We start from the raw sequence: 26,630 nt of genomic DNA, 5'->3' as shown, positions 1-26,630 counted from the left end.
AACAAAAAAACTACGACGTTTCGATCGCAACACAAGCGATCGTCATCAAGGAAATTAGATCTCTAAAAAAATATACAAGCGAGTGATAGCCACATATCGGACCTTGACCCTACTTCCTTTACTGCTCAAAGTAATAGTGAAGTGTCCAAAAAGTCTGAAACACCATGGCGAGGACTGAAACCACCAGCGGGATTGACAAAACACCGTAAATTATAATAATACGAATAACAGCAATGACTTATATGCTCGTAGTATTGTATAATAATCATAGGAACAATGCGGTAATTGCCCTTTGCTATCCAAACGCCAATTTAGGCGTTTTCAGGAGGGGTCTTCTTGTGGCTGCTACGTTTTTTGGCCAATTCCGTTCGTGAAAGCATTTCGCAAGAAAAAAAAGTGGGGAAAACTCCACCAAAAATCATCCACGTTGTGTAAGAAGAAAGAAAAATCTAATGAATAATCATTGTAAGCGACTGGTCGTGGTGGTGGTGGTGGTGAAACGCGGTTCCCCTCGATGTCGTCTTTCAGTGACACGCTCAGAGGTTCTCGGGCGGCGAGATTTTGTAATGAGATCCGGAGGAGGTCAAGCAGTGGAAGTGGCGGGGGTTAAACAAACCAAACCAAGCTCGTTTCAACACTGCCACAACCCACATCCTGGTAGGCGTGAGCGGGTCACAATTATAAAAGAACGGTTTAATGCATTTTACTTTCGGTATGTATAGCGGTCACCGAACACGAGAAGGTAAGAGCTCATTTGTAGTAGCACGACGCAGGCTTTTGTTCCAGGCACTGCACGAAACGTTGTCTGTTTTTTTATTTTTCTTCTTCTTAGGGAAGTGTTATCGATGAATGTGGTGAGTTAATTTTGTGTTCGTGTGGGAGTGTGTTTGCGTTTAATGGGACTTTGAGTTTTACCGGGTGATTATGTTGGGAAGGAAGTGTGTATTGTTGTGCGCTGTGTGTGTGTGAATTCAGGAACTTAGGAAGTTGAGGGTTAATTTTCTTTGATGTGAAAGAAAATGCACCCAACTGATATTTCTGTAGGTCACATTGAATGCAGCAGCAGCACAGCTTTTGTAACGCTAGTGAATAAAAAAAAATCATTGCCAAAACTTAAAATAAAAAAAACAAAATACAGCAGTGCGTATGGACGATATCACTCGCCGCCGACGATGTCACTCGCCGCCGACGATGTCACTCGCCCCCGATGTTAGCCGAGCCGGGCTATGAGCGGTGATTGCTCCGTGGTGCTGCTGTTGCTTGTCACATTTGCCCATCCAAAGTTGAATTCCTGAACACATTGTGTTGCCGCCGATTGGAAGCACCTATTGTCTATTTTATATTCCTAATCACAAGATGCGGCGTATCTATGGGGTTTGTTTTACAGAGGTGATATTATTCCACGTGCTCATAAGTTACCGCCCTTTCTCAGCATTTAACCCAGACAGTAAAAATGCATTATGTAAAAAAACGACCATAATGTAGGTCAACCCACATGTTTAAACCGCTCTTCTGTAATAACGACGACGAACTAAGATGACTGTCCCCGTGAACTTCACTCGTGGATTCCACACCCATGCCGTAGGGCACGGTGCACCAGACTGACAGTCGTCCCGTCCGGATTGTGCTCACCCATCACCGGATTGTGCTCACCCATCACCGGATTGTGCTCACCCATCACCGGATTGTGCTCACCCATCACCGGATTGTGCTCACCCATCACCGGATTGTGCTCACCCATCACCGAATTGTGCTCACCCATCACCGGATTGTGCTCACCTATCACCGGATTGTGCTCACCCATCACCGGATTGTGCTCACCCATCACCGGATTGTGCTCACCCATCACCGGATTGTGTTCACCCATCACCGGATTGTGCTCACCCATCACCGGATTGTGCTCACCCATCACCGGATTGTGTTCACCCATCACCGGATTGTGCTCACCCATCACCGGATTGTGCTCACCCATCACCGCACTGTTCGACTCTGCCCTCCCACTCGCCGCCTCCCTGACCAGCTGTGCGAGCCATGGAGTGTGTAGTCGGTGCATCTGCGCCGGGCGTTCAGGAAGCCAGAGGAGGAACCTCCGGGGTATTGGATTACCGACGTGGATGACTAACAAGTGGAGATTCAGGTTTTGTGTTTCAATGGATTCCTGCTGTGTGTGTGTGTTTACGTGACAGAGGAACGCGATGACCCTGCGCTGGATGTCGCTGCTTCTGCTGCAGCTGCTGCTGAACCTTGCGGCAATGGGAACGCACGCTGATGGTAGGCGCGTGCGATGCGTGTGGATCGAGAACGCGTGAACCGTTTGTGAATCTGGGCGGCAGGGTGGCGATGCCTGTGCCTCGCAGCAAGAGGAGGCGTCCCGGGTCGGGTTGCCAACTCCGGCCACGTTCTCTGTGGAGTTTGTATGTTCTTCCCCATATTCTGCGTAAGTTTAATCCGGATTCAACAGTTTCCTCCCTTAGGTATTTAGTATTATTATAATATAAATACATACACGAAAAATAAGAATAGGTTTTAGCCCTTCTGGTAATAAAAGAGGCGTTAAGATGTTTAAACACCTACATAGAAACTTTTCAAGGCATAAAGTTTGTATTAACCACGCGTAGCTGTGGTGAACATGCAAACAAATACATGTCTGCAGCATGCGCTACGCCCATTTCAAACCTTCATAAATACGTTGCCTTTAGAAGCTAACCCCCTTTTCCTGATGACGACCGCTTGTGTTGCGATCGAAACGTCGTAGTTTTTTGTTATTTTCTTTGAACCTATCTACGTGACTTTACCGAAAGACCCAAATAATATTAATTCCTGCAGTCACGAAAGCTTTAAGTCAAGATCCTTTTGACGGTCACGGAACATGGAAACCCTAACATCACTTGCCAGGAGATTCCACTGCTGCAGTCTGGAGCCCAACAGCTCTGCCACCTTACTCTTGGGTAGTTCCAAATCCCTGACAAGGTCTTTCAGTTCACCTTGGGCTATGAGATGTGGTTCAGAGGAGGAGGAGGATGGGAGAAAATCTGGGTCATGTGACCTTGATGGTTCAGGACAAGAAGTTTCATCCTCTTCCTCGTCTGACTCAAGTGAGAATGATTCTGGTGCATCAGGAACCGGCAGTCCTTCTCCGCAGGGTACTGGGCGTACAGCTGATGGAATGTTTGGATAATGCACAGTCCACTTTGTCTTCTTTGACACACCTTTCCCAACTGGAGGCGCCATGTAGAAGTAACTTGCTGATGTGATCTGTTGGCTTTCTCCAAATCCTTGGCACTGCAAATGGTATATATTTCCTTTTCCTATTCAACCACTGGCGAAGATTGTTGGACAAGTGTTGCAGCATATGTGTGGGGCCCACATCTTGTCCTGATCTCAAATTTTGCAGCCAAAACAAAGGTGATAGGCTTTCTTAACCATAGTGGTTATACTGCGCTTGTGTGATGCAAAATTCACTTCACCACAAACATAGCAGAAGTCATCTATACTCTTTGTTTTTTTCGGTAAAGTCACGTAGGTAAAATAAAATAAAACAACTAAATTAAATCACGACGTTTCGGAGGCAACACAAGCTTCCGTCTTCAGGTGGAACAGTCACAGCAGAATATCTGTGTCAAGTGGACAGCTCTGAGACAACCGGGATTATATACAGGTATTCTGCTGTGACTATTCCACCTGAAGACGGAAGCTTGTGTTGCCTCCGAAACGTCGTGATTTAATTTTGTTGTTTATTTTATTTTACCTACGTGACCTTACCGAAAAAAACAAAGAGTATGAATCCTTGCAGTCACGAAAGCTTCAAATCCAGAAGTCATCTACTTTGTTCACACAAGTACGAGGCATCTCTGCCCACGTCGGCTAAACAGAAATGTGTCCCTTTGCAAAACCAAACACAGACAAATAAAAGAACACGACACTGTATGGTTTCCAGAGCTGATATGGGGCAATTTGTTCAGCAGAGAGATGTAAGCCTAGTTGTGATTGCATCACCCATGACTTCTAGGAATAACACGATTCAATTCATATCATGTATGATGGAATACAAGGTTCAGATTGCATTATTCTTAGTTTTGCTCAAAAAGCAAGTACTGTCCAAACCCAGTCATAGATTTAGTTATAGATCCAGTCAAAGGTGTATTTTAGTAATTTCTGGTTTAGATTGAGATCCCTTCCCTTTATAACGCACTTATCCTCCGCCATTCCCAATTCAAGGGTCGTATATATTGACCCAGTAGCATATCTTATAAACTAGAGCCAATCAGCAATTTTAAGCATCATTTTCATTTTCAGTGATCCAGACTTAGTAAAGTTGGACTGCATTTATTTCTGAAGCATTTTGGCTGTAGACACGTGTCATGTATGCGTGTTTGTTTGCATGTTCATCGGAAGTATGTGGTTAATGCAAACTTGATTCCTTTCAAAAGGTTTCTATTTGGCGTTTGAACATCTTGACACCTGTTTAATGGCATAAAAGGGTAAACCCTATTCTTATTTTTCACACTTTGATAATGGCAAAAAAATGTTTTTACATGGTAATCATACTACATATGTATGTAGTTGAACTTCTTTCGCACCGTACGTAGCCAACCGTGCTAATCGGAGGTGCGGGGGAAGATCAACAAACTAAACACAAAAAGCAGATGTAACTGGTGTTGTGATTCATGATTACAGTTTACTTTGGGTTAGATCGTGTTAGGTATGACGTCAGTTACTTCACGACAACCCCTCTGCCACCAGACAGCACCAATCAAATCAGGATGTCACGTGGGTCAATATGCCAATCGATGTTTTTTTCCAGCAAAACCGAAATGTTGAAAACCAAGAAAAACTTTTGACATTTTTATAGTGAAGGGTTATAGTTCGGCTTTACCGGCAAAATACGTAATTATTAAAAGTTGCACGTGAGACAATGAGAAGACAGATTTATCCTCTTGTATGAGATCCTCGTGTGCCCCGTGTCTTTGTTTATCATTCATTCACGCGTTCATACTTGGGCCAGGCTGATGCGTCGGCGAATATTGATTATTGACCCAAACGATACACATCATCCCATCATGTGCGGTACAAAAGACGTCCAACATACATGCTCCAAGAATCTTCCCATAGTTATTATGTAAATCGCATGCCAATGGTATTGTGATGTTGGCACGTAGGCTTTCACGACCAATATTATTCATAATAAAGGTTGTTGGGTTATATCGCGTGAGTATAAATGTGTCGTATAACCCATCACCACCCGACACGGCCAACCAGTGACAAACCTTACTGGTTGGCTGTGTCGGTTGGTGGCGGCATTGTGAACATTACGTCAATAATAAATACAATAACCGATACGGTGCAGGGAGACGGAGGATGGAGAGAGAACGAGACAAACGAAACGGGGCAACGAATTGAGTGAGGATGAGTAGCAGACGAACATGCAGCACAAACGAGAGGGGGTGTACAAAACAGAGTGCAGGATGAGACAAAACGGCTGGGCACACGATGGTGCCGGCGTGACATTACACGAGCAGCAGGCTCACGACCAGGGCTGTGGTTCACCTTTGGGCCCAGGTGAATTTGAAGTTCATTTTTGTCTTAAATCGGGTGAGCTGAGAACTCTCGCGAGACGTCAAATGACCGGTGGTCGCACAATAACAAAAGTACCATCATGCAACGATTAGAATTTGGAGCAAAAAAAAAAACCCACTCTATTCCAGGAGACTTTGAAAACTGTGCACAAACATAAACTATGCAAAATTCAATCACATTTTCAGTAACAAAAGTTGGATTGGACAAATTAATTTTAGAAAACCACACCCATTCATAGTAAAGTTAAGTTACGGAAACAATGGAATCGATTTTGGGTGATTATTGAACTTGTGATATCTACACAGCAGGCAGGAATACACAGGACAGTAAGTCCACTATGGGAAAGGAGACAGGGAGATGTAAGATCGGCAGAATGAGAGAGACATTAGTAGAAGACGCATTACAGTTAAATATACATTGTTATTTTGGTCAATAATGGGGTTTTCTTGTAAGAAAATGCACGACGATTCATTTTGATTTGTATTATTATGGACCGTCGTGACTTACATGACCATAAGAATAAAAATGCAATAAGTACTCGCTGAACAACATTGTTCTCACAGTCTACATTTCTTCACGCGGGATCTTTTAAAATTGTGGGTGCGTGTGTGTCTGTGTGCGTGTGTGTCAGTGATGGGGAGCGGTGGTGTAGTGGTTAGCGCTACGCTGCGCTACGAACCCGGCGGCCCAGGTTCGATTCCTGCTCACGGCCAACACCGGTGACGGATTATCTGAACCGGTCCCGGGCTTCTCCTAAGTCGACTCAGCCTCAAATGAGTACCTGGCGCGATGTGTAAACATCGCCACTGGGGAGACAAAGGGGGCCGAGTGTGGTGCTGGCCACCCACCCCCTCGTGTGCCACAGTACCGGCCTTCAATAGGTGCTCGCTAACAGCACTTGTCCCTACAGTCTGTTAGAGGCTTTACGGGTGGGTGGGGGGCGGGGGGGTCTTTGCGTATTTTTGTTGTGTCGGTGTGCACATTTAAAAATAAAAGTGAGATTGTAATTGTATTTCATTGTGTGTCCGTCGTTCCAGTTCCTCTGTCGCGAGAGCCCAAAACGCGAGCCCAAACAATGCCGATCTTCTACAAGTTCACGGTCACGGAGAATGAGAATGTTGGGCAAAGCGAATTGATCTGCACGTGTTTTTCATTCCTGGGATTTCAGGATGGAATCAACAGAATTGATTCTAATGTAAGTGGCGGCGGTGGTGGTGGTCGTGGTATTGGTGGCGGTGGCGGTGGTGGTCGCGGCGGTGATGATAACACTGTGTAACTATTTTTTTTGTTCCTGGGCAGTAAGTGTTTTTTCTAATTGCTTATGTCTCAAAAGTACAGAAAATGGCGATTATTCCCCACAAACTTTGCTTTTGTGACCAGGAAAGTGATATTTAGAATTTGTATCTATTTTCAATGAGAAAACGGGCGAATTTGTCAGAAAACAACAACATATGAATCAAAATTAACATGTATTTATACTAAAGTAATACAAAAAATACGACAAAAGATTTAGACACCAACGCACATTACCACAGGCGGGACTGGCCACAGCGGACCGAGTTCTCTGTGGGGAGGAACAACGTCAAGTGGGAGCCACTGGTGGACCCCCAGAAGGTGCTGATGCCACCACTGCACATAAAATTGGGCCTTCTGAAACAATTTGTCAGAGCTGTAGATAAGGAGTCGGCAGCCTTCAAGTACCTTCAAGACTTCTTCTCTAAGCTGTCTGAGGCAAAGGTCAAAGCCGGTGTCTTCGTCGGACCACAGATAAACAAGATCCTGAAGTGCAATGAATTCCCAAAGAAGCTCACTAGTAAGGGGAAAGCGGCTTGGAACAGGTTTGTCGCAGTGGTTCGTGGCTTCCTGGGCAATCACAAGGTCGAAAACTGTGGAGCTGGTTGAGACTCTGATGAAGAACTACGGCACAATGGTCTGTAGGATGTCCCTCAAAGTCCATATCCTTGATGCTCATCTTGATAAATTCAAGTAGAACATGGGAGCGTACTCGGAGGAGCAAGGCGAGTGCTTCCACCAGGATAAACTGGACAGTATAACTATAACTAGAACATGATGGGAGACTACATTTGGGGGCTGATTCGTGAAAGTGATTTACAGCATCATTGCAAATCTCGAAAAACTACTCACTTCTAAATCTTTTGTAGTCATTTTTGTATTACTTTAGTATAAATACATGATAATTTTGATTCATGTGTTGTTTTTTCTGACTTTATGTGAGCGAAAAGACAAATTCACCTGTTTTCTCATTGAAAATAGGTCAATTTCAAAATATCACTCTCATGGTCACATGACAGGCACGCTATATACAAGCTGTGTAATTAAAACGGGACTTTTGTGATCATTAATGCATGCACTTGTTGTGTTAAACGCTAACAATGACCGTGGCCATGTTGTGTTTTATTTTGTTGCAGACTAATCTACCTTTCCGCCATGACTATGACCCTAGCAGAAACCTGACCCTCAAAGTGCTCTGCACGGATGCGGTGGAATGTTTCAGCGACGATTATGAAGACGACTATGAGGCTCCCAGTGTGCTGTGGAATGAAACGCTTGAAATCAGGGTCAAAGGTTCATATGATCCATTTCCGAAAGACTCGCTGAATGCTCTTTTTTAACGGGTCTTGACACGTTTTTGCAGGGGGGGGGGGGTGTGATATTGGCGCTGTGACTGTGATCTCCATTGGAAACCTCATTTGCCAGTAACAAAATATGATAATTGGTTTTTTACCCTTTTATCTGGCAACAAAACAGTTTTGTTACTGGCAAATGAGGTTTCCAATGGTGTAAATGCTTACCCTGAGCTCTCATACTCTGATGGTGCATTGTCTTTGAGTTGTGTGCCTTTTGGCGTCTTCTGGTCCAACACCATGTGAGACGAGGCTCTAAAGAAAGCTGTCTCGGGTGTGGACCAATCAACTTCAAGGGCAGTGCCACATACATTATCAGAGTTGTTGTTTTTTGTTTGCTTTCCGACCGCAGGTATTGTGGTCAATGTAAACATGACTCCTTGTAAAAAAGGTGTCAGTTTTGTTGACTGTGATCTCATTTGAGTAATTTGCAGGTAATCTTTTAGCATTGAGATATTTCGCTAATGCTGGTTACTACTTACTACTATTTGATTTTCCGAGGTAAGGCCCATTGAGCTATGTAGCTCTCTTTTCAGAAGCCACCTGGCCACAAATTATAGCTCAATAAAGTGGCTTATCATTTGGACATTTAAAGCAGCAAAAAAAATCTAAAGGCATGCAGTAAAACCTTGGATTGCGAGCATAATTCGTTCCGGAAACGTGTTTGTAATCCAAAGCACTCGTATATCAAAGCACTCGTATATCAGTTGTGATCACGTGACGCTCGGCAGACAAAGCGTATACGTACTACTCGTATTGCAAGACATCGCTCGTTTATCAAGTTAATTTTTTATTGCTCGTCTTGCAAAACACTCGCAGACAAAGTTACTCGCAATCCAGGGTTTTACTGTATTTCCAAATGTGGAGGGAACATCCACTTGACCACGGGGAGAGAGACACGCAAACTCCAAATGTGCAGCAGGCGTCATGGTCGGGATCAAACCACCGACCTCCTGCATAGCAGGCGAGGAAGATGACATCTGACCACCGTGGCGCCCCTTCTAGTATTAGTTTCCATTATTTCACCCGATATTTAACCACGAGATGAAATGTAGATTGAGTGGGAGGCATGAAACAACATCGCCTGTTTTGCAAGGGCGATTTGGGTTACATCAAGCTGTTTTGAATCAACATAATAATTTAAACATTCTCAATATAACACATCTAGACAATGTACAATGATGTTGTATACATTTGAAAAAGGCTAAATAAAGGAGGTTGCACTTTAAAATGATAAGTATGTAAGAAATGCACGTAAAATAATTTCTGGATGGAGCAGTAGATTACCTCACTGTCCGAGGAATCCTGTCGCCTGAGTTCGATTCCCGACCACGTCTAACATTAATGACAAGGGGTGTCTCAACCATCCTAGGCCCCCTACCAACCTGCCCCGATCGGTGTGAAGCCACGGTGGTTAGGAGATGTTAACTCCCTCGCCTGCTTAGCAGGAGGTCGTGGGTTCGATCTCCAACATGATGCCTGCTCATAGTATAGGTTTTTGGGTTAGATCGCGTTATTTATAAATGTGTCGTAACCATCCACCAGCCGACACGGCCAATCAGCAAAAAAAATCGATTATATAATTACAATACCCCCCCCTCCGCCTCAAATCACTGCACCTGATATGAGTTAAATGATGACGTCACCCTGCTGCTCTATTTAAGACCTGGAGCAAGCGAGGGCTTTACCATTCTGGCGAATTGCCCGATGATGCTGGATGTAATTACCAGCGAAACGTCGTACTCAAACTGTAAATGTTGTGGATTCACTCTTCAACACACCGGTGGGCTAAAGTAGTGAACTATTTGTCTTTTCTCAACGTGACACTTTTTTTGATGATTGGCCGTGTCGGGTGGTGGAGGGTTACGACACATTTATAAATAACGCGATCTAACCCACAAACCTTTATTATAATATTGGTCGCGAAAGCCTACGTGTTAAAATGATGCCTGCTGCTGTATATTTGGAGTTTGCGTGTCTCTCTCCCCGTGGTCACGTGGATTTTTCTGCAGGTCCTCTGGTTTTTCCCTCCACATTTAGAATCAACATCACCACACGTTTAGAGTGTTTGGCTGCTAGACATTTCCACGTGATGATAAACCACTTCGTTAAGCCTTCATTTGCAATAGCCAGGTCGCTTCTGGAAAACGAGCCACGTCGCTCAGTGGGCCTTACCTGGTAAAATAAAAAAAAATAGTTTATAGTTTTAGTAAAATAAAAAATAGTTTATAGTTTTAGTAAAATAAAAAATAGTTTATAGTTTTAGTAAATAAAAAAATTGTTTATAGTTTTAGCAAAATAAAAAAAAATTGTTTATAGTTTTAGTAAAATAAAAAATAGTTTATTGTTTTAGTAAAATAAAAAATAGTTTATAGTTTGAGTAAAATAAAAAATAGTTTATATATTCTTAGTTTTTTCGGTAAAGTCACGTTGAAGAGAAACAACGTGACTTTACCGAAAAAACTAAGAATATGAATTACTGCAGTCACGAAAGCTTTAAATCAAAATTTAAATAGTTTATAGTTTTAGTAAAATAAAAAAAATAGTTTATAATTTGAGTAAAATAAAAAATAGTTATTGTTTTGGTAAAATAAAAAATAGTTTATAGTTTTAGTAAAATAAAAAATAGTTTATAGTTTTAGTAAAATAAAAAATAGTTTATATTTTTAGTAAAATATGGTCAAACAGTCCATTGTGACCAACACAGCACATGGGAGGCCTGCATCCATCAGTGGCTTGACAAAATGGCTGCAAGTGGTAAAATGTTTTTAGATACACGGGTACAAGCATGACCGAGGTCTTAAAACACCGTGACGTCTACAACGCATTGTCCCCCCCCCCCCCAATATAGGGGAAGAGAACACAAATGTTGTTGGCTTCGACTGCAAGTACACCAGGAAGAATGTCAACTGCTCGTGGTCGCGTGGTCACCTGGCTCCGGCCGACACCGTCTACAAGATGTTCTATCAGTGAGCAAACCATCGCTTCGACGCGCAAACGCCACGAGGCTCGCGCACCCAACATTGCGGGTCGCCAGGGGTTAGGGGAACACAGGTGCTCCTGTTGGCGCTGTGAGGCGCACGGCTTGACGGTGCTTTGGAGAGTTTGTTTGTTTGTCGCTTTTGCTGTCGTCTCGCTGGCCTGCAGCTACAAAGACATCGAGGTGCAAGAGTGCCCGACCTACATTGTCAAGTCCGGCCTGAGAGTCGGCTGCTACTTCACTCCCGACGAAAAGGCGCGCTCGGTGGAGCACCACTTTTACGTGAACGGCACGAGCAGCAGCAGCAGCAGCAGCAGCGTCGCCATCAGACCATTCTACCTCAAGGCGTTCCCCGCCTCGCTGTGTACGTGCGGTACTGACCACGGAGATGCAGGTTCCTGCTTTGTGACCATTTCTTCATTTGAGGCGTTAGCCACCACTCACGAAACAAAAAGGCCACTGGATGGCTAAGTGAGGGTAGGTGTATGTGTGTGTGAACCATGCCTGTCAACCCCTTGTCAGTGCCCTACCTTATTACAGACCGAATTCAGACCTTATTGGTCACCCCGTGGCCTTATAAATCTCAACGTTCATCCTACAAAGTCCCATCACAAGCGAGAAACACAAACGAACAGACAAAACACACATTCTTTTTTCCCGCATTGAAACGGTTGTACGCCGTATGGACCTGAAAAACTCAGTTTCCCTGTACAAGAATAGGGGCTAAACCGTGTGGGTTGACAGCTGTGGTCAACGCTTAACTCAAGATGTCCTTTAAAAACACGAAAATTCACCGCGGCAGCTATAGTTTTTTGTTATTGTAGATCTACGATGTGACCGCTTACTACGTAAAACCACTGCTCACCATCTTGCCTCCACCCCCCCCCCCCCCCGTTCTGCACCACTCCCTATTTATAACCCCTCCAAACATCTTCCCCGCACTCCCTTATTATACCCCCCGCATAACCACCCAACCAACCCTCTACAGAGACCCCCACGCCTTCCCAATCACACACCCGTTCCAGCCAAACAATGGCAGTCGCCCATTTAAATGCCACACAGCCGCAACCTCTCCCTCCGTGGGCCACTGTGAGCATGGAACTGGCGCGGCGGCGTTCCGCCGCGCCAGTTCCATGCTCACAGTGGCCCACGCGAGGTCCGAGGCACCGGCGGTGTGCGGGGCGAGCTGCCATCCTCGTGCTCCCCTCTCCCGGGCACCGGCCCCACCAATGTTTGAGCCACCACCAGCTGCAGCCCGGCCGGACCGTTTCCAGGAAACGTTGGCTGAGGCACCTTCACGTTCAGCCAGCGTCACCCCCCCTCCATATGGAGGCGGGGCGGGGGGGGGGGTTCCGGGGCAACCCCCCCCTCCCACCCGCCTGCCCCCCACGTTCCACCCTTTGCGATGGCACCGAGGGCTGAATGATCACCCAACGTTCCCCCACTGCCTCCTGTCTACAATTCATCGCATCGCTTCTTCCGATATTTCCGTTCTTTCCATCTGGTGAGCGTCAATAGAATTTGGCTCAAGAAGGCTGGTGGAGTATGACCCCCCCCCACCGCCCTCCCCTTTGTCTTCGGTTATTCTTGTTGCTCACCGTGCGTCTCATTTATTCACCGTGATGCCGAACGCAGGAGAAGGACCGGCGCGAGAGTGTGCCACCAGTGCTCACTGCTGTCAGTGGCCAATGCGTTTTGGCATTGCGAAACAAAGACCCCGTATTGAACTTTCCGTTTGGGGAAAGTGCTGTAAAGCGAGAACTGATGACGGCCGACGTTGCATCTGGCTGCCCGGCGTTGATGATTACTCACAGCACCAAATACTTGTTTAAGGCTGAGTGGCCCTAGGGGAGGCTCAGCACCGACTCGTATATTTGTCACCAATGTTGGCTGTGAGTTGCTGGATTGGAGGCTTGGCCCATCGCGCTCGGTGGTGGTAAACAACCAACGATGTACAATTCTATTCACAGCAAAGACACACCGTCTGTGCGTGCGTAATTAATCGTCCGAATTTCTCTTTTCAGGTTTCACGGAAACCCCCACTAACCTCCACGCCTCCAGCGACGATGACACGAGCATCAACATCACCTGGACGAGCGACTGCCGCAAAAAATGCTTATCGTTGGTTTCCATCACGGAGAACGTCAGCGGCAAGAGAGAGGTACAGGCGGCGGGAGGGAACAACAGCTCGGCCACGAGGCACGGCAACGTCGGGCAGAGCGTCGGCTGACTGGTTACCCAGGAAGACACAACGCCCCAGGAACAAGCGGTCGTTTTGTATTTTACTTTAAAACTCAGAGTCCACACGAACTGTTGTGATTAGAACACAATACCCATTCTACTTTCGCAATCCTGGCTTCTGGCGACGGTGACGATGGACAGTTTTTAACACGTAGGCTTTCGCGAACAATATCATCCATAATAGTCAGATTTGGCACGGTACATAAAATACAGAAATTAATATCTGGTACAAAAGATGTATTGCCGATGCTATCAACAGAAGGTGTGTACAGGATTAATTGCACGTGTGGTAAATGTTATGTTGGGCAAACAGGACGAATGATCAGCAGGAGACTAAAATAACATGAGATAAATATTCAATTCTCCCAAATGCAACTGTCAGCAGTAGCAGAACACGCGTGCGCCAACAAGGACACTCAATTGATTTTGATAATGTTGAAGTTTTGTGCAAAACTAGCTACTGCTGGCCAAGACTAATTAGAGAATCTATCGAAATTGAAGTAAATCAAAACTACTTTGATCGTTCGGATAGCTACCGCCTTAGTGCTGCGTGGAAGCGAATCATCAAATAATACATTAGTTAAATGCATGCCTACAAAGGGCAGCGTACTTCAATAGGGATTACCGTTGGTAGGGCTATTTTAATAATAGACAGAAAGGACAAGTTCACAGGGCTCGCATAATGCACATGGATAATGTATGTAGCCTCAGTAATCCCCCCCCCCCCCCCCACATTATGCAAGAGCGCAGAAGCGTGGTCACCACATCTACGCCTCTGTATAAGGAACGAAACAGTGAGACTTCTCCACAAATCTGGCTGTCGCCTGATGAAGCTAGTTGTAATTACTGGCCAAGCGTCGTACTCAGATTGTAAATGTTGTGGCTTGGCTCTCCAACACACCGGTGTGCTGTACTAGTGACGAATTGGCAACGTTCTGTTTACGTGTGAACCCTTACTAGTTGGCTGTGTTGGGTGGTGGCGGGTTTAACGGCACAACATTTATATATTTACGCGCTATAACCCAAAAAAATCTCTATTATGAGTGCCGATGGCGACTACTCCGTCATTCACGGTCAACGACAACCTGGACCAATCTAAAAATTCTGAATTAAAAATCCTTCCCCGCCGAGCTTTTGGATCCCCCGTCCGTGGAACGAGGCAACAGTCCCCTGCAGTCCCTGCGCGCGAGCTGATGGCGTCTTTCCGTCTCCTCGGCGGATGTCCTCCTTCGGCTGCCGTTCTGTTATTGAGTGTCAACCATCGGCCATCACTTTCCCTTTCATTTAACTTTTACACAGAGGGGGCGGGTGCGTACATTTTACTGTTTTAAGTGATTAGGTTCAGTTGTTGGGTTCTTGCAAGTACAATTTGAGGTTCGGTACATTTCGTGTAAAGGAAAACCCCGATTGTGGCAGCATGTGTCGACATCGATGATTTCCATCAACAGCAGACGACCGCCACCCTTCACAATTGATGCGGTGCCACAAAAATCCACCTGGCCCCTCCGCGTGAATTGACGTCGTCACTCCATCTCCACGGCGTCAGGCGCTCCGTCTGAAGCCGTGGGGATGGAGTGACTGAAGCCGTGGGGATGGAGTGACTGAAGCCGTCGGGATGGAGTGACTGAAGCCGTGGGGATGGAGTTACTGACGACGCGGAGATGGAGTGACTGAAGCCGCGGAGATGGAGTGACTGACCACGTGGAGATGGAGTTACTGACGACGCGGAGATGGAGTGACTGAAGCCGTGGAGATGGAGTGACTGAAGACGTGGAGATGGAGTGACTGAAGCCGTGGAGATGGAGTGACTGACCACGTGGAGATGGAGTGACTGACGACGCGGAGATGGAGTGACTGAAGACGTGGAGATGGAGTGACTGACGACGCGGAGATGGAGTGATTGACGACGCGGAGATGGAGTGACTGAAGACGTGGGGATGTAGTTACTGACCACGTGGAGATGGAGTGTTTGACGACGTGGAGATGGAGTTACTGACCACGTGGAGATGGAGTGATTGACGACGTGGAGATGGAGTGACTGACGATGCGGAGATGGAGTGACTGACGACGTGGAGATGGAGTGATTGACGACGTGAAGATGGAGTGACTGAAGACGTGGAGATGGAGTGACTGAAGCCGTGGGGATGGAGTGACTGACGACGTGGAGATGGAGTGACTGACGACGTGGAGATGGAGTGATTGACGACGTGGAGATGGAGTGACTGACGACGTAGACATGGAGTTACTGACGACGTGGAGATGGAGTGACTGAAGCCGTGGAGATGGAGTGACTGACGACGTGGAGATGGAGTGACTGATGACGCGGAGATGGAGTGACTGACCACGTGGAGATGGAGTGATTGACGACGCGGAGATGGAGTGACTGAAGCCGTGGGGATGGAGTGACTGACGACGTGGAGATGGAGTGACTGAAGCCGTGGAGATGGAGTGACTGAAGACGTGGAGATGGAGTGACTGATGACGCAGAGATGGAGTGACTGAAGCCGCGGAGATGGAGTGACTGATGACGCGGAGATGGAGTGACTGAAGCCGCGGAGATGGAGTGACTGACCACGTGAAGATGGAGTGACTGACGACGTGGAGATGGAGTTACTGACGACGTGGCGATGGAGTGACTGAAGCCGTGGAGATGGAGTGACTGACGACGCGGAGATGGAGTGACTGAAGCCGTGGGGATGGAGTGACTGACGACGTGGAGATGGAGTGACTGACCACGTGGAGATGGAGTGACTGACCACGTGGAGATGGAGTGACTGACCACGTGGAGATGGAGTGACTGACGACGTGGAGATGGAGTGACTGACGACGTGGAGATGGAGTGACTGACGACGTGGAGATGGAGTGATTGACGACATGGAGATGGAGTGACTGACCACGTGGAGATGGAGTGACTGACGACGCGGAGATGGAGTTACTGACGACGCGGAGATGGAGTGACTGAAGCCGTGGAGATGGAGTGACTGAAGACGTGGAGATGGAGTGACTGAAGCCGTGGAGATGGAGTGACTGACCACGTGGAGATGGAGTGACTGACGACGCGGAGATGGAGTGACTGAAGACGTGGAGATGGAGTGACTGACGACGCGGAGATGGAGTGATTGACGACGCGGAGATGGAGTGACTGAAGACGTGGGGATGTAGTTACTGACCACGTGGAGATGGAGTGTTTGACGACGTGGAGATGGAGTTACTGACCACGTGGAGATGGAGTGATTGACGACGTGGAGATGGAGTGACTGACGATGCGGAGATGGAGTGACTGACGACGTGGAGATGGAGTGATTGACGACGTGAAGATGGAGTGACTGAAGACGTGGAGATGGAGTGACTGAAGCCGTGGGGATGGAGTGACTGACGACGTGGAGATGGAGTGACTGACGACGTGGAGATGGAGTGATTGACGACGTGGAGATGGAGTGACTGACGACGTAGAGATGGAGTTACTGACGACGTGGAGATGGAGTGACTGAAGCCGTGGAGATGGAGTGACTGACGACGTGGAGATGGAGTGACTGATGACGCGGAGATGGAGTGACTGACCACGTGGAGATGGAGTGATTGACGACGCGGAGATGGAGTGACTGAAGCCGTGGGGATGGAGTGACTGACGACGTGGAGATGGAGTGACTGAAGCCGTGGAGATGGAGTGACTGAAGACGTGGAGATGGAGTGACTGATGACGCAGAGATGGAGTGACTGAAGCCGCGGAGATGGAGTGACTGATGACGCGGAGATGGAGTGACTGAAGCCGCGGAGATGGAGTGACTGACCACGTGAAGATGGAGTGACTGACGACGTGGAGATGGAGTTACTGACGACGTGGCGATGGAGTGACTGAAGCCGTGGAGATGGAGTGACTGACGACGCGGAGATGGAGTGACTGAAGCCGTGGGGATGGAGTGACTGACGACGTGGAGATGGAGTGACTGACCACGTGGAGATGGAGTGACTGACCACGTGGAGATGGAGTGACTGACCACGTGGAGATGGAGTGACTGACGACGTGGAGATGGAGTGACTGACGACGTGGAGATGGAGTGACTGACGACGTGGAGATGGAGTGATTGACGACATGGAGATGGAGTGACTGACCACGTGGAGATGGAGTGACTGACGACGCGGAGATGGAGTGACTGAAGACGTGGGGATGGAGTTACTGACCACGTGGAGATGGAGTGACTGACGATGCGGAGATGGAGTGACTGACGACGTGGAGATGGAGTGATTGACGACGTGAAGATGGAGTGACTGAAGACGTGGAGATGGAGTGACTGAAGCCGTGGGGATGGAGTTACTGACGACGTGGAGATGGAGTGACTGACGACGTGGAGATGGAGTGACTGACGACGTGGAGATGGAGTGACTGAAGCCGTGGGGATGGAGTGACTGACGACGTGGAGATGGAGTGACTGACCACGTGGAGATGGAGTGACTGACCACGTGGAGATGGAGTGACTGACGACGTGGAGATGGAGTGACTGACGACGTGGAGATGGAGTGACTGACCACGTGGAGATGGAGTGACTGACCACGTGGAGATGGAGTGATTGACGACGTGGAGATGGAGTGACTGACCACGTGGAGATAGAGTGACTGACCACGTGGAGATAGAGTGACTGACCACGTGGAGATGGAGTCACTGACCACGTGGAGATGGAGTGACTGACGGCGTGGAGATGGAGTGACTGACCACGTGGAGATGGAGTGACTGACCACGTGGAGATGGAGTGACTGACGACGTGGAGATGGAGTGACTGACCACGTGGAGATGGAGTGACTGACCACGTGGAGATGGAGTGACTGACCACGTGGAGATGGAGTGACTGACCACGTGGAGATGGAGTGACTGACCACGCGGCGTCAGTCACTCCGTCTCCACTGCGTCAGTCCTACCGAGGGATATTCGTTCCTTTTCCAGCCTCGTCCTTTGGCCCTCATAGCGATGCGTCGTGCCCAAGCGCGTTCGCTTTTGTGGCCAGGTCGCTTCTGAACATTGTGCTGTATAGCTCAGTGGGCCTTAACTCTTAAATAAAAAGAGTAGTAGTCGTAGAATGTTCATATTTTCTGGGTCGCTGGAAGATCAGAGCAGGTGGCACGTGACTAGTACTCGTCACAGCTGTAACGAGAGGTCACCACTGCTTGTGCGCAGTGCCGGACTAAGCTAGTGCGGGGCCTGGAGCATATGTTATTATAAAGGGGCCCTAAATGAAAACACATACATTTTTAACTTGCATAGTAAAGTAATTGTATTTTATTATTTGCTATACAGACAGATACAACGACAAATCGCTAACCTTAAACAGCCAGTCGTTCATAAAAGTTGAAGGCGGTATAGTACTATAGTAATAGAGCAAGTGCAGAATCACCGAACCGGAATTGATCGCTTGAAAGCATTTGGCGCGGGGCCCTTGAAAGTGCGGGGGCCCTTAGCTACAAATGTAGCCACTTTTGCTACGAGGATAATCCGGCACCGCATGTGCTGTGCCTGGTGCAGAAACATGATTTAGACGCGTCTGAAAATGCAAGCGCTGCCGAACAAAACCGCACAAGTCGAATGCGACAACCGCGCGTGCCGCGTTGTTGTTTTTGCGTTGCGTGAGCAGATACTGGAGGTGAGGCACGGCGCTGATGCGCTCGTCGATCTGCTGTACAGCGTGAAGCGGAATCTCTCCATCAAGGTGCGGACGCAGTTCGTCGACGAAGATGGTTGCCAGTGGAGCGCGTGGAGTGAATCGCTCACCCTGGGTAAGCGCAGTGAGTGAAACGAACGCACGCGGACGGGAAGGCAAAAGAGCAGACTAAGGCACCTCCCCGGCCCCACTGCATATTACGAAAGAGATTTTCGCCGGTTGTAGCTGCACTGCGAGTTGTTCAGCACGATGTCTGACGTTTCGGCTCCATGGCCCGGGAGCTTATTCAGCACGTGGAGCTGAACGTCGGACATCGTGACGAGCAACACGTGGCAGAACACAGAGGACACATCGCAGAGCTGCGCCGCATGTTGTCTTCGTATTTGCTGTTCCCAAACACAAAGACACACTGGAGATAAGACAAAGATCTCCCGTGTAGCCTTCACAGACTGTTGGAGCAAGTGCTGTTAGCGAGTAGCACCTATGAAGGCCGGCACGGCACACGAGGGGGTGGGTGGCCAGCACCACGCCCGACCGCCTTTGTCTCCTCAGTGGCGATGTTTACTACACACCGCACCAGATACTCATTTGAGGCCGAGTCGACCTAGGGGAGGCCCAGGAGCGGTTCAGATAACCGTCACTGGTGTTGGCCGTGAGCAGGAATCGAACCCGAGCCGGGTTCACACTCAGACTCAATCAATGAACTGCGTTCTGTGTATTCTTTGGGTCTTTCGGTAAAGTCACGTAGCTAGGTTCAAAGAAAATAACAAAATAATAGCAAACAAAAAAAGTTTTTTGTGATTAAAAACGACTATTTTTTCATAATTTTTTGTCATTTTCTTTGAACCTATCTACGTGACTTTACCGAAAGACCCAAAGGATATGAATTCCTGCAGTCATGAAAGCTTTAAGTGGAGATTTTTATCAGAGATTTGTTCATGAAGCAATTCAGATCTACAAACACAGACACAATTTCAACCGAGAGGATGGTTTCAAATTAAGCAACCATTGGAAAGATGTTCTAAATCGAACTAAACATTAAACTAATTTCAATTGTACAGTATATTTTTCAAGTAGTGGTACCCCAAACTTTCGCAGCTCTAATAAATTCCCCCTTTTCACACCATCAATAGGTAAACTCCCCCCTCCCCCCTTCCCCCCCGCGCCAAACTGCGAGTCCACCGGCACGTACACCACCTCTTTCCTAAAATCCGCCAATCAAATGCTAATTTTTATGCTAATTTCTTTGTCAGAACACCTTGTTTGCTCGCACACAGGTCCGATGTCTGAGCGTGGTTGTGTTTCGCTAAATTCTCCTGTTTGATGAGTACTAGGTGCCTCGGTGAATGTATATGCTCTAACTTTAACATAGCTATTTCTGTGACCAGTTACAAGCTAATCACTCAGCTATTTCAATGCTAAATTCGATGCTAATTCCTTTGTCAAGGGGTACCTCTGCGGATGTGTATACTTTAACTTAGCTATTTCAATGAGCCATTTCAATGCTAAATTATATGCTAATTCCTTTGTCAAGGCGCGTGGTCTTTTTCTTCTCACACAGCTTAAAGGTCGTGATCTAAGCGTGGCTTCTTCCACTCCAGCGCTGTCCTCCAGACAGTCTCGTCCCTTCACCTGATGAAGGCCGCTTGTGTTGTGGCCAAAACGTCGTGATTTTTTGTTATTTTATTTTCATCTACGTGACTTTACCCAATAGAACCAAAGAGTATGGAGATTTTGCGTTCTGTATGTTTAGTTGTCCGTCTCCGCACTTCCGATTAGCGCGGGTTGCCTTCGCACGGTGCGTGAAGAAGTTCAACACACCCAGACATCCATTCAACGGCAAATAATCCCAATGCGTAAGGTGTGAACATGCACAGTCTATATTTAAAGACACCCCGTGTACGCAGTGCTGTATGCAGCGTATACAATGGCAGGAGTGAAAATAGTATACAAACAGGTCATGATAGTGATGCATATGCAATATAGCTATGCCAGTAATGTATACCAAAGTTCACTAACCCAACTATATGTATGCCATGCAAGTGCGCTGTTTATAACCCTACATATTATCCAACAGAAGAAGATGAAAGGTGCAGCTCTTTAACGTTTTACTCACGTCACTGCTGACAGAAGAGTCGTCCTATTAGACGGAGCTCTTGAGAGTTCCTAAATATGTAAACCTGGCCTTCTCTTTCACACATCCCCGCCTCTCACAGTTTCACACACACACACAGCACATTTGTCAGTGGCATTATCCGCTTCCAGGAATCAGATTCCAGACCGCCGGTTCCCTGGCAAAGCGCTGTTGGCGAGCGATGACGCATGAGGGCTTCAGGTGGCCACTGAGCCTCCTCCTCTATCTCCCCAGCAGGTGTTGGTGCTGCGTGAGACCCGGGGGCGGCCTATGAGATAAGCTCACAGACGGACACGCGCATCACGAATTGTTATCAGTGCGTGGGAATTTACCTTTGGGTCACCGAGCGATAAAGCGCCGCGTCACTGGCTCAGAATGTACACAGAGACAAAGATCCCCCGTGTGGCCTCAACAGACTGTAGGGGCAAGTGCCAGAACGGTGCACGAGGGGGTGGGTGGCCAGCACCAAGCCCGACCGCCTTTGTCTTCCTAGTGGCGATATTTACGCATCGGGCCAGGTTACTCATTTGAGGCTGAGTCGACCTAGGGGAGGCCCAGGGCCGATTTATATAATCGTCACCGGTGTTGGCCGTGAGCAGTAATCGAACTCGGGCCGCAGGGTTTGTAGCGCAGCGCAGCGCTAACCGCTGCGCCACAAATCGAGCGGTGATCGATATTCTCTCTGACTTACCGACTGACTCAGTTATTCAGTCACCTGCTGATGGGTGCAAAACGCACGCACGCACGCTCTCAGCGTGGTTTCATAACAAATTGCAGTCGCTGCGGCCGTTCGATAATAACGATGATGACGACGCTCATCACGAGAGAACGAACGTTGGCTGAGAGAACGCAGCTGCGAGGCGGTGCGTGCCCCCCCCCCCCCCCAACGTGAGTGATTCATCCAACAGTGGATAGGGGATGGCTGAATTTGACGACGACGACGACGACGAGAGTGACGAATGAGCAGTGAATGCTTTGAACAAATGGTTCGTAAATGACAGAGATGATGTTCACGGAGGCACGAAGATTAACACAAATCGTCATCCCTTTGTGAATCAACTGACGAATGAAGGCATCCTTGTAAGCTGTCAGTAATTGTGGCCACACTTCACCATGCCGACCAGTGCAGGTTGGTTTGGGGCTGGTAACACCGGCTCTGCCATCGCTCACCATTGATCTCGTCCGTGGCCGCACGGCACACGCCGCGCCGCCGATTAAACGTGAAAAGGGATTTCAACGAAATTCCCATTTGGCCGTTTAAATAAAAACACGGCTCATTTGCAAAACGGTGTTTTTTCGTCGAAATTTGCAAAACCACACGGTCACATGATGGGCAACATCTAGATGTAGGCTGGCAGAGCTTGGGCAATAGTTGGTGCCTGCTTCAGGCTGCCGCTGCCGCCACCATTCCGTCTTGTCTCTGCCGTCTCCGCCACGGCTCACGGATCTACGGAAACCGTGGGAGCTGCGTATCCCTCACTTGTTGTGTTTGTCGCTGTCACTCGTGTGCACAAACGTTTGCGATATTTACATTAAGAGGGTTTCAAGTTTCAATCCCCGCCCGCCGCCTGCCCCCGCCGTGTTGTCTAACTGCATGCCTATGCAGGTCACCATACGTCGGTGGTGATTAACTGTGATAAGACAACAGGTAGGTAACGCGATTTATTGCACCCAAAAAACGTCAGGATGTACATGCATAATGTATGTTAATTCCCATGTGAATAACCCAACCGATAATGTATATCTATTGTGATGTCTATGCATACATTAACCCCCCTCCCCCACCCCATCTGGCCTTCGCACCTGATTGGCTCACAGGTGATGACATCACATTTACCCAACCCCCGTCTATTTAAGAACGAAACAGGAAGGAGAATTTCTCCACTACTCTGGCTGTCGCCTGATGATGCTGGTTGTAATTACTGGCGAAACGTCGTACTCGAATTGTAAATATTGTGGGGTTACTCTCCAACACACCGGTGTGCTGTACTAGTAACGAATTGGCACGTTTTGTTCACGTGAACAAACCTTACCAATTGTCTGTGTCGGGTGGTGGTGGGTTTAACGACACACATTCATATTTACACGATCTAACCCAAACGCCTCTATTATGGGTGGTTACCGTTCAACAAAAAATTGTCGGGAGTCTCCACCGCCAGCAACAAAGGTGACTTCACCCACGACGTGGGGTTCAACCTGGTGGAGCCCGATAGCAATCAGGTGACCAAGCAGGGCCAACCAGGAAATTCATGGAGCCTCTGCCGTCAATATCAATGCAATGGTTGCATTTTAGTTTGTTTCTGTGCGAGCACGTGCCCGTTCATGTGGCTTTAATTTTAGATACGGCTGCTGCAGGCCAATGGATGTTTTGTGATTGCTTCCGGTGTTATGGTGCATAGTTTCACGTTCCGAGTTGTAAGTCTAATTTTGTTTGACCTCGTGAGAACTCAAGAGACACGCGTGGTCACAATACAAACCAAAGTATAACATATTCTTGGTTCTTTCGGTAAAGTCACGTAGAAAGGAAACAATAATATAATAAAATATGAAACAATAAAATTCTCACGACGTTTCGACTGCAACACAAGCAATCATTATCAGGTGTGAAAACCACAGCAATTTTCAAATTTTCTTGCTGTGATTTTCACACCTGATGATGATTGCTTGTGTTGCAGTCGAAACGTCGTGAGAATTTTATTGTTTTATATTTTTATTATTTTATTGTTTCCCTTCTACGTGACTTTACCGAAAGAACCAAGAGTACGAATCCCTGCAGTCACGAAAGCTTTAAATCAAAAATCAAAGTATAACAATGAAGCAAACAGAAATCAGAGAGCGGGTTAAACGGTTCAAGACCTGTATTACCCCGGAGTGTTAACCTAACAAGGCGCCGTCAACTGAACTTTTGCACTTGTCCATCATGGAATATGATTGCAGAACCACGTGACCCGATGCCAGCGACTGGCAAGGAAGCAGATACATGGATTATGTGGCTGGCTCTGTTTATGGGATTAATGCTGCTTTTGCTCGGAGTGGTGATACTGATCCTTGTTGTTGGGAGAAGGTGAGGATTTAAGAAGCAACACAATTAATTTTTGGCAGGCATGTGTACCGAGGCATCGATTCCTTGATACATGCACTAATAATGTAATTCATCTAAACGCCATAGAGGAGGTGGGGGTTGAATCACAGTGATTAAAACCACTGCTGGACTAGGGCCTCTCTCTATCCCTTTTGGTCATGGGAGATAGCCATGGTCAGGAATCAAACTCGGGTCCCTGAGTTCAGAGTGTAGTGTGGTATGTTGCTTGACCACCACACCACCATCCACCCCCTACCTCTAATTGTTATCAGCAGTTAAACAAAAACAGAATAGCTACCAAACACGCACGTGTGGAGCGATGCCCATCTTGAATTTACAACGTGCATCTTTCCTTTTGCGTGTCAAAGAATCTAAGCAATGTGACAGCCAGCAGTGTGAAGCGTTGCTTGGAGAATATGTGCTCACCAAATACATTTGCTTGATTTTTAAACATTGGGACATCGTCCTTGTGAAACTTGCTCCCACATCTGTTCAGCAATTTTAAGCCTTGTGTTGTGCATTGAAAAGGCCAATGTTTTTTTTCTGTATTCTCCATCCTTTCTTCAGGTGTAAGTCTGTGTTGTGGCCAAAAGTATCAGATCCGTCCGTAATATTCGAAGAACTTTACACAAAGCACCAAGGGAACTTTGAGGTAATGTAAATTCAATTCACATTGACACATCTATACTTTGTCATTGCCTTTGTAAGCTTCAAGTTTTGGTGAGGTGGCTAGGTGGTTGAGAGGTCAGAGAACTGAGCTGACGCCACTGAGAATCTGGGTTTGAATCCAGGCAGCCTCCTGTGATTAAGCCTGTTTCTCAGGTGTAGAGAGTTATTGGTCGCGGCCTGCACGCCAATAACCGCACAAACAACATTTATCACATTAAATTTGAGTCTGCACTTAATTGGATAAATTCCAGCGTCAGTATTAAAATTATTGATTTAGCATGCGCCCCGGTGCAAACTGGAGTCGCCACAGTGGAGAGATGTTAACTACCTCGCCTGGTGTACAGGAAGGAGGTCTTGGTTCGTTCCCGACCCTGACGCCTGCTGCTCTATATTTAGAGTTTGCGTCTCTCTCATCATCATCACGGTGGCTATGAGATGTTAACTACCTCGCCTGGTGTACAGGAGGTCGTCGTTCGTTCCCGACCCTGACGCCTGCTGCTCTATATTTAGCGTTTGCGTGTTCTTGGATTTTTCTCCGGGTCCTCCGGTTTACCCCTCCACATTTCGGATCAACATCACCACGCGTTTAGAGTATTTGGCTGCAATACATTTCCACACGATAAGCCCCTTCGTCGAGATATAATTTGTGATGGCCAGGTCGCTTATGAAGAAGAGCTACCTAGCTCAATGAGTCTTACCTGGTGAAATAAAAACAGGAGAAAAATGTGTCGACAAAAAAAGGATATTAAACGGGGCCCCACTGTTCAATTTCCTCGAAACTCTGGGCAGCTTGCAGGCGGTGCAGTTGCACCACCTGCGCGTTTGACACGAGCGTCGCTGTTGCCACTCATGTGCCGCTTGCACGCTGTTGGGATTGTGCCGTTCAGAGATGGGCTGGAGCCCCCGTGGTGTCGAGCAAGGAGGTGGACTTGACCCAGGACATAAAGTTCAGCCCGGTGGAGCCCGAGAGTGAGGTGACCAAGCTGGGACAACCAGGCCAATAATGGGGCCTCTGCCTTCACACCAATGCAATGGCTGCATTTAAGTCCTCCTGCTCCGTGTGTGTGTGTGCGCGCGTTGTACACGCACGTACACAGTGGGCATGTGTTTCCTTGCAAGTGGTATTAATATCGATTTAAAGCTTTCGTGACTGCAATGATTCATCTTCTTTGGTTCTTTCGGTAAAGTCACGTAGAATGAGAATAAAATCCATCCCAGAAGAACTGCCTCATCAAGACTCTATACCATAGAGCCCAATGCATTTCCGACCAGGAACACATTACCAGTGAACTCAAGCACGTACACCAGGCTCTCAGGGCTAATGGCTACTCCGACTACACAATCCGCAAAGCCATCACTCCAGTCATGAAGAAGGATCCTCTTGTGGAGCCACTCAAAACCATCACCTTACCCTACATTGCAGGGGTCACTAAAAAGATCTCCAAAATCCTGAATAAACACAAGATCCAGGTCCGATTCAACACAGTACACAAAATCCGTGATTTAGTTCCATCTGTAAAAGATGCTCTTCCAGACATACAGTACCCGGGCGTTTACAAACTAAAGTGCCTCTGTGGTAGTAGCTACATTGGAGAAACCAAAAGACATATCTCGGACCGCATCCGCGAACATAAAGCAGACTTGAAACACG

At 47.4% G+C, this 26,630-nt stretch overlaps 1 protein-coding gene across 3 annotated transcripts; it reads left to right on the top strand.

The window, feature by feature from the left end:
* The first annotated feature begins 483 nt into the window (after positions 1 to 483).
* Positions 484 to 26,135, top strand: LOC116952591 (interleukin-13 receptor subunit alpha-2-like). Of its 3 annotated transcripts, XM_032972077.2 has the most exons (11): positions 489 to 742; positions 2,187 to 2,271; positions 6,615 to 6,772; positions 8,007 to 8,163; positions 11,074 to 11,191; positions 11,370 to 11,566; positions 13,227 to 13,363; positions 19,068 to 19,209; positions 24,166 to 24,292; positions 24,878 to 24,962; positions 25,867 to 26,135. In XM_032972077.2, exons 2-11 carry the CDS (start codon positions 2,196 to 2,198, stop codon positions 25,981 to 25,983), a joined length of 1,314 nt encoding a protein of 437 aa, XP_032827968.1. In that variant the 5' UTR covers positions 489 to 742; positions 2,187 to 2,195; the 3' UTR covers positions 25,984 to 26,135. The 3 variants fall into 3 exon arrangements, with proteins under 3 accessions (XP_075930509.1, XP_075930508.1, XP_032827968.1); XM_076074393.1 differs by lacking the exon at positions 24,166 to 24,292 and having other exon boundaries at positions 485 to 742; XM_076074394.1 differs by lacking the exons at positions 24,166 to 24,292; positions 24,878 to 24,962; positions 25,867 to 26,135 and adding an exon at positions 21,463 to 23,836 and having other exon boundaries at positions 484 to 742.
* The last annotated feature ends 495 nt before the right edge of the window (positions 26,136 to 26,630 follow it).

This window comes from Petromyzon marinus, chromosome 47 (genome assembly GCF_048934315.1).
Source record: "Petromyzon marinus isolate PM22_M1 ecotype Great Lakes invasive population chromosome 47, UKy_Petmar_22M1.pri1.0, whole genome shotgun sequence".
Classification (NCBI taxonomy): Eukaryota; Metazoa; Chordata; class Hyperoartia; order Petromyzontiformes; family Petromyzontidae; genus Petromyzon; species Petromyzon marinus.
The sequence above is the reverse complement of the archived record's forward strand: the minus strand, read 5'-3'. Positions and strand labels throughout refer to the sequence as shown.